Source organism: Dermacentor silvarum, chromosome 1 (assembly GCF_013339745.2).
Source record: "Dermacentor silvarum isolate Dsil-2018 chromosome 1, BIME_Dsil_1.4, whole genome shotgun sequence".
Lineage (NCBI taxonomy): Eukaryota > Metazoa > Arthropoda > Arachnida > Ixodida > Ixodidae > Dermacentor > Dermacentor silvarum.
This window is the reverse complement of record NC_051154.1, coordinates 39820610-39829640: the sequence shown is the minus strand read 5'-3', so window position 1 is coordinate 39829640 and position 9031 is coordinate 39820610. Positions and strand designations below refer to the sequence as shown.

General features: G+C 45.1%; 1 protein-coding gene across 1 annotated transcript; it reads right to left on the bottom strand.

Moving 5' to 3' along the window:
- Positions 1-945: 945 nt before the first annotated feature.
- Positions 946-5815, bottom strand: LOC119460993 (eIF-2-alpha kinase GCN2-like). Its single transcript, XM_037722164.2, has one exon. It carries the CDS (start codon positions 5537-5539, stop codon positions 1139-1141), a length of 4401 nt encoding a protein of 1466 aa, XP_037578092.1. The 5' UTR covers positions 5540-5815; the 3' UTR covers positions 946-1138.
- Between the last annotated feature and the right edge of the window lie 3216 nt (positions 5816-9031).

Sequence of the window (9031 nt, the reverse complement as noted above, 5' to 3'; positions counted from 1 at the left end):
GTGGCGGATAGCCCAATTCTAGTTAATGAGCTGGTCTACCCGAAGAGGCGAACATTACTTGCACAAAACATTTAAATGCATAATTGACTAATCAACAAAAACTCACTAATTCAGTTTTTAACTAATTACCTGATAGCCCACATTGCAATTTACAAATTGCAGCCGTGGAGTTCGCAAATCGGATGCACTTGGAATTATTTCTTAGGATGACACCAGTTTCGAGACATTAATTCCCGAACTTTGCTGAGAAATGCATTGGCGTTCCAGTTAATTTTGTGCTTCAATGCATAAAGCGACGTTTTAAGACACCCTCCCCCCCCCCCTAACTGGAACACCAATGCATTTCTCCGCAAAGTGTGTGAATTAATATCTCGAAACTGCTGTCATCCCGAGCATTTGTTCCAAGTGGATCCGCCTTGCGAACTCCACGGCTACAATTTGTAAATTGCTATATTACCATCAGGTAATTAGTTTAAAATTTAATTAGTGATTTTTTTTAATTATTCGATTATGGATTTCAATTTCTTGTGCAAGTAATGTCCGCCTCTTCGAGTAGATCAGCTCATGAACTAGAATTGTGCTATCTGCCACAGGCAACCTTTAAGGATTTTTGAAAGTGTTCGCTGAAACACCCTATATACAGTATATATATAAAAACAGACAGACAGACAGATTGAAACTAGATCTTAGCCTGCATTTCCTTTGCCACCAATACCATCACTCTCAATGCCACAGTTAGTATTCTATGTGCAAGTGTTACTGCATTTACTCTTGTAGCCGTAACTCCTTTCCATAATTCTTTGGGCTGAAAGGTAAGCGGAAAAAATAATCATGCAGGTAAATAAACACAACATTCCTTTAGCATTGTTTTGAATTGGTGTTATATTTTGTAGAATGCAGCCTTAATGGGCAGCACATTAAGTTTCATACAATGCACTCAAGAAGAAATTAAAAAAAAATATATTTATTGACAAAATCTCATGGCAGTTTTAAAGAACACACTGAAATCAGTGTAACAGCATTGGCCTGACTAGGATGCAGAAGATGAAAAATGCAGATATATGTTTGCAAATGACCAGCCAGCACTTTGGCACAACACAGGGCAGCATAAAACAACTGAGCATTGCTTCCTCCAGTGCTAGCTTCTGGAAGGAACTATAACCACCTTGTAGTTGTTATCTTGTAGAGCATACAGCACAAAAATTGTCCTTTTAACCTCAAATATGAGGCTGTACACTTTCTCTGCAAGCAAAAGCAACTGCTTCTTACATCTGGGGTGCTTTTCTACAAGGGCAGTCACACTGCCTTCATAACTGCGCCCATCAGCTTCCATATTTAGCAATGCAACAGCTGACCGCAGTACATCTCCGGTAAGCTCAACTGCTATGACATCCACCACAGAAACCCTTCCAAGAAACCCTTGAGCCAATGGTGCCAGCTGAATCGCAATCTGAGATTCATACCTCCGTCTGTTGCTCGTGGACACCTTTTCTGCGACACTAAACACAATTCGTAGTGTTGGTCCACTAGAATTAACTTCTTGCCTTGTTGGCTCAGTCGGGGGAGTTTTATCAAAAAGTTCACAAAGCTCAGATACAGACAGTCTTTTTTCAGTGAAGCGGTCTTTCTCAAGGCTACGAAGCCTTAGATAACCAGGTTCGGCCTCCTTAAGAAGGGCTAGATGTGGAACAAAGTTTTCTCTACAAAAGGAGGAGGCCTCTTCAATGCCATCTTGGGGTGCCATGACTGCCGGAACATCCATGCTCCACAGTCGCGCTAAGAGTGCTAGTTGCTGGTTTCGCAGTGACGTGGACACTTCACTCATGTTCCCGAGAACACATTCTACTAAGGATGGTGTTTCACCGTCTTCAGCCACTGCTTGTACAATTTTCTCAATAGAAAAGCTGATTCCCACAGCAGCTAGGTCCCTTTTGGCACCAGCCACAGCAAAAGAAGCCACCAGTTTGTCATAACGGCCACCCACTGCTAACAAATCACGGCCCTGACGACGTGTTTTTCTGTGTGACTGGCAGGCAACTTCAAATACGATGCCCGAGTACATGCGCTCATCACAGACAAGACAAGGCACAATTGTCACAGGTAGCTGGAATGCCAGGGCCGAGGATGACTGCAGCACTGCCTCAAGATCATACAAAGCTTGCCTGGCAAGGGCAGCTGCAGGGCCCTTCTGGCGCACCACAAACCGATACATAGAGGTCACCTTAGTCAAATTGTCTTCAACTTCATAAAACTGGGTCAGAAGTGCCACAGCCTGGTCGCCCAAGTTCACTGCATCGAGTTCCTGCTGAAGCTGTATCTTAGATGAAGACTGAACGGTACGCAATGCTGCCAGTATTTGGGGCCACCTGCTTTCAGGTACACCACAATGCATCAATAATGAATGCATAAGACCTGTGTGACCCAAGCGTATGCTGTATCCTCGTGCTTGCAGCTCAGGGAACTCGGCCACTATTTCACTGCCAATGTGGAGCACTTCTGCACAGTGAGTTAAGGCACTTTGATGGCTTGAACAAACAATGTCAAATGCACATTCATGCAGTTCTCGTGGGTGACAACCAAATACCTTTCGTGAACGGTACACTTTTTCAATTGCATATCGTCTCAGTGATACAACATCACTGCGTCTAGCTATATAACGAGCAAATGGAACCCTCATGTTGTGAGGCAATGACACTATCAACCCTCCATGGTCCATGAAATGAACCTTATTATCATCTTCTTCACTGCTTGGGCATTTTGGAAGCAGTGTAGGAATGACCACTGGCATAGCGCCATGCCTAACAAGAACATGCTCTAAAGATGTCCTTACATGTCGGAAAAGCAATGCTGAATGAGGCAATGGGTTGCCTTTGCGCATATCTACATCATAGGCATAGTCCTGGACGACAGTAGCCTCCTGCTGGAACAGTGCATTAACCAAATGCTTAAAAGCTTTACTTTGTGGATTGGAGACAGTGTGATTAAGCACTTCTGTTGCTTGGGCCTCCTGCAAGTGTGGCGGGGGCAACTGAGGTGAAGCAAGCAGTTCTGCTGCGCTGGGTCTTTGTGACGGGTCATGATGTAGCAGCCAGCATATCAAGCTTATCTGTTGGCTGCTGAGGAGGTCGCAGGCATCAGTCGGAAGACTGATGCTGGGAAGCCTCAAGTTCGCCAACAACTTAACTCGCTCCATTGCAGTGTTGGGTGCAGGCCAGGACATCTCAAAGAGGATAATGCCTAGGCTGTAGATGTCCACTTTCTGACTATACACAACACGGCCACCAGTTGACACAAAAAGCTCAGGTGCTGTGTACAGCGTCGTACCCACACGGCCCGTCAAGCTGGCAGATGTGGGCTGGTCAATGTGCTCTGGCACCTCAGATGTTTCTACCCTTGATAGTAATGCTGTGGTTGCCAGTCCAAAGTCTCCGATCTTGACGTGGTCACTTGAGTCAAGGAATATGTTGACCGGCTTTAGGTCTCGATGTATCATGCCTTGCTGATGAATGTGTGCCAATCCTTCAATGACCTCTCTAAAGAGACGCCACATTCTGCTTGGCTCCCTGTGGAGGCCATTATCAATCGCTGTGCGCAGAGTACTCTTTTCACAAAATTCCATCTGAATGAACATGAACTGTCGTGCTTGGGTCACAGCTGTTGGCTCCTCTGACACCTCAGATTCAGCTTCTCTGCTACCTTCAAAGACAATATTGTCGCTTGATGACGATGAGTCGCCAAAAGCACACCCAAAAATATTATCTGAAGAATTTGAATCTTCTGCGTTGCCACCTGGCATGCTCCACTCGTGTGAAGTGCCTTTAGTTGACTCAGTACTCACACCTGAAGATGCCAGTGTTTCAGGAACTTGCTCGTGTGTTGTAACTTCAATCCAAGAGTTGTAATAACGCACAACATTTTCATGGTTAAGCCTCGACAACAGTTTTACTTCCCTCATTATTTTTCGATTAAGAACTTTGCTAGATGGGTTGAGTTGAATGCGCTTGATTGCATAAACACAACGATCAAGCTTGTTGCGGACTTTAAAGACATCTCCAAATCCACCTCTTCCTAACCATCTAAGCACTTCAAACTCACCCTGGAGGCGTGAATGACCTGCAGAACTCAGTGCACAACTACCAGACTCATCTGGTCCTTCATCATCAAGAGGCTCATTCTCAACACTAGGTCCTTTCTCCATTAGAAAGGGATGACTTAAAAGCTGCTCGCATGACCATCGGTCTTGTTCTTGTGCAGCCAAGCAACGTTCCAGGAAATCTTGAGCATCCAGGGACAGACTGCTAGGTATATCTGTACTGGTTGCATGTTCTCCACGAAGCAAGGATAGAAGTACTTTTCCAAACTGCAAAATGTCATTCTTCTTTTTAGATTTGCAGGCAGGTCCTGCATCATATGAAGCTGGTAAACACAAATCTACAATTTTCCTAGGAATGCTAAAATCTGCCACCTTTACAACACCAGAACAGTCAACAAAAATACTAGATTCTTTGAGATCCTTGTGCACAACAGAGTTGCAGTGGAGATATTGCAATGCTTGTAGGATGCCAGTCGTATAACTACGCAAGAGGGCCATATCAAGTGGAATGCCTTGAGCTATGAAGGAACTTAGTGGGCAGCCTTTCACAAATTCCTGCAGTACATAAAATGTTCGTTGCTCAGGAATATACAAGCTACCTAAGTAGTGAACTAGGTTTGTATGCTTTAGCTTCGTGAGTGTCTGCAGCTCCTGCTCAACAGTCGCCACATGATAGTCTGTTTTCAAGCTCCACTGTATAATACACACAAGTTCACCTGTAGTTGAGTCAAAGCCACCGAATGTGCTGTGTCCACGTTCACTGTGACCAAGACAAGTACCCTTTTGCACCGTGTGCTCAGCAGACTTGGAGAAGAAACTGAGCAGCTCAGGTTTATGCACGCAGTTGTGTTCTTTGCTCTCAGAAATCTTGGAATTCGTGCGCCTCCTTCTTGCTTCCACTCTCATCTCCTGACGGTGACGCAGGATTTCAAGTTCAAACGCTTGTCTCTGCTTTTCCTCTTCTAGCCGCTGCTCGTTTAACTGTTGCTGCTGCTCGCGCGCCTTCTCTGCCTCCTGCTTTTCCTTATTTTTGAGCATTTCGTCGTAGAAAGAGCCACGTTCAGGAGTGTTGTGCTGGCGAAGAAACCACTGCACATGTTGGGCAAGCTCAAGCACCATAACCTCTCCAACAAGTTGCTTTGTCAACTCTTGCAGCTCCTTTCGAAGTTCTGCCAAGGCTTGATTCGACAGTCCCTTTTGATTGCACACGTCTACATACGGCACAACATTCGGGTACTGGCTGTTGCACTTGACGTGAAGATCCACCTGCACGTGCGCTTGGAAGGGAGTCATGCTCTGCTGAGGCCTCAGCGTGAGTAAAATCTCGGGCGGACGCCACGTTTTCCATTTGTCGTTCTTCCGCAGGTCCTTCACGTCGTCCAGAAACATCGATTGCAGTACTTTCATCTCATTCTCTTGGCGTTCCTTGAGGTCTTCCTCTTCCATCTTAAGCGCTTATCAGAGCAATTACAGGATTGACCTCACTTTTCTTTGACTGTCCCGTGGCATTTGAAGGGGTGCACATGTTTGCCAGGGTCAAAACAACGCACGCTAAATAGATTAGGTGCCCCCGTACATGATTTCGGAGTGACAGGGAATGCAACAGCACATGTCAACCAACTTTTGAACCGCACCGACCGCACCACATGCCACATGCGTTCTTGTCGACCGCTACACACGCAATATAAACGCAGCCCCTGTTTTCACGTCCACAATCGCGTCACGCTCAGCTGGCGCGGGAACTTCAAAATTATCTCAGGTATCAGAGAGAAGCAGAAGTTGCGCTTTGACTTATAGGAGAAAGGTCAAAACATCAATAAAAGTGAGGAATGGACCACTCAGTCTCGCAACTATAGATAACGCAACTCTTTCACAACAGTGGACAGTTTAAGGAATTAGGAATGAATCCACTTGCGGCAATTCACCTGTTTGCTATTTTATAAACGCCCGAAAGAGTGCTTGCGATACATGTGCCAATTTATAGGGAGAATCGGAAAACCGGCAAATGAGGTGCCGGTGTGGGGGTTGAACTGGCTGTGTCCGTTTTAAAACCGGCCAGTGCAACCATAGCTTCCGTAATCTCCCCGCAAGCTCGGACGTGTTCCCTGACTGCTGCCCTAGCCTAGGCACCCTACCTAGCTTCAGTACCTAGGCTGAACAGCGTCGCGAAAAACGAGTGTCTGCTGAACGTGACTAAGTTATCGTGCTTTTATAGCGTTTCTTTGTTGTTGTTAATGGTTTTCTTAACCCTGGGCCTAACCGATTTGGACAGCAACTACTGCAACCCGATACAAAGGGCATGACCACCCCAACCATATGCACATATAGCAGCTGTGGTAAGATATTCAGTCTCTATAGTATGTATGAAAACTAAATTCGGTGCTATGCATATTACCACAACAACGACCCATGAACCCTCATTCCTAGAAAAAAAAAAAAGAGAAATACAAGAAAGAATGAAAGAAAAGAAAAATAGCAAGAAAAAGGAAACGGCGGGAATGAAAGTATAAAATTAGCACATCAAGGAATTTTGGACAGTGTGCCTTCGGCCAATTGAACTTTATCACAATACACCAGCGTAACTCCAAATGTGCAGCTTTTTCAAAAAATAATTTATTTCGAAAGATCGGTCGAATTTCAACAACTTTCAGTTATATGCAGAGAGGATACTCCCTTCAAAAACATACGCATTTACGAACTAGTCGTAACTTCCTTGCTGCGTTATAGCAGCGCTCGCAGTGTTTCGGGGCCTATCGACCCTTTTCGCGGAGCATTTTGTTCTCGAGAAACGAGATGGCGCTTTCGGCGGCGCGCCATACGTTGCCTCAGCGAAAGCGCGCGAATACGAGATTATGATCACCGCTTCTGCCATGTTTCTGTGCCATCAGCTGTCGGCAGGGAAAATTGGTTTTCCCTCACGCACTGTGTTCCACTGATGTTGCAAAAATGTGGAGTGGTGGCATAGGCGCCGACTACGGGGGAGGGGGGGGGGGGGCTCGAGCCCCCTACAGAGATCCGTACCCCCCCTCCACCCCCTGCCTCTAAAATGTCATTACCGGAATTCTGTTACCCACATAATTTGAGGATTCTCTTGCGTTGCCTCCACATTTTCACTTTTCATTTTCACTTTTGTGGTGGCTAAAAGCTTACGGCACCATTGTTGGCGCGGACGCGCACGGCTTTTAATTTATGCTTTCGCTTTATTACGGCGAATCCTGACAATAGGAGGACAAGCGCATTAGAAGCACCAGCGGCGGTTACCTCATCCGTGTTTCCTCACTTTAACATTTAAAAAAAATTCCGCTGAGAACACCACGCACAGACACAATATATTTAAATATATATAAAGGACACAGCTTATTATATTTTTTAAAGAGAAGGAGGTAGCCAACTAAATGGCTAGCCTATACCTAGAGAATGAATATGTTGATGTATGTTCACCTCACTTCAAATTACTTTGCGTGCTTTTTTGACCCTGAAAAAAACCTGCAGACTTCAGTGACCCATTTGGCAGAGTCTTCTATCAACGGCGTGTGAAAAGCACGTGAGTGATACAGTAGCGCACCCAGGATCTCTGCCAGGGGGTGGGTGGGGGTGGGGGGGGGGGGGGGGTGCTAATAGCATCGAAACAGCACTAATTTCAATTTCTTCACGGGAAATTGTCAAAAAATGCGCTTTTTGCGAGTGTGCAGATGATTGCGCGTCTTACATCTTAGTTGCAGTACTCAAATGCGCAAGGAAAGAAAAGGGGTTAAACAAAAGGGGGGTTAGGTCGGCCTCAGTAACCCCCCCCCCCCCCCCCCCCCCCGGTCGGTGCGCCACTGGAGTGACTGACATGTGTTTCAATAGTGCTTCTCTTTCCAGTAGGCAATGCTAACGACTGGCGACAAAATAAAAGAAAAAAAAAAGCTCTTCTAATTATTTACAACATTTACGCATTAGGGATGGAAACATCGCATCTTGCATACAGAGGCCATAAATACGGCGTGTTTCAGCAAACACTTACCAAAAATTTTTTAAAGGTTGCCTGTGGCAGATAGCACAATTCTAGTTCATGAGCTGGTATACTCGAAGAGGTGGACATTACTTGCACAAAAAATTGAAATGCATAATCGACTAATTAACAAAATCGCCAAATAGGTTTTTAACATATTACCTTTTGGCCCGTGTTGCAATGTACAAATTCTAGCCGTGGAATTCGCAAGGTGAATGCACTAGGAACTAATTCTCAGGATGGCACCAGTTTCGAGATATTAATTCCCGAACATTGCGGAGAAATGCATTGGCGTTCCAGTTACTTTTGCGCTTCCCGCCGTGGTTTTTTAGTGGCTATTGTGTTGGACTGCTAAGCATGAGGTCGCGGGATCAAATCACGACCACGGCGGCTGCATATCGATGGGGAGAAATACTAGAACACCAGTATACTTAGATTTAGGTGCACGTTAAAGAACCCCAGGCGGTCTAAATTATTCCAGAGTCCTCCACTACGGCGTGCCTCATAATCAGATCGTGGTTTTGGCACGTAAAATCCCATAATTTGTTCTTTTCATACTTGTGCTTTGGTGCATAAAACGACGTTTTGTTGAGAAAGTGACTGGCACGCCAATGTATTTCTCTGCAAAATTATAGAATTAATATCTCGACACTGGTGTCAGTCTGAGATTTAGTTCAAAGTGGATCCGCACTCCATGGCTAGAATTTGTAAATTGCAACATGGGCCATAAGGTGGGCCAACATGGGCCATAAGGCCATGGGCCATAAGCTAAAAACATAATTGGTTAATTTTGTTAATTAGTCGATTATGCATTTCAATTTTTTGTGCAAGTAATGCCCGCCTCTTCGAGTAGACGAGCTCATGAACTAGAATTGTATATTATCTGCCACAGGCCACCTTTAAAAATTTTGGAAACTGTTCGCTAAAACACCTTGTATATAGAA

Excerpts from the sequence above, each read along its gene's own strand:
- LOC119460993 (XM_037722164.2), bottom strand. The coding sequence starts at position 5,539 with ATGGAAGAGGAAGACCTCAAGGAACGCCAAGAGAATGAGATGAAAGTA.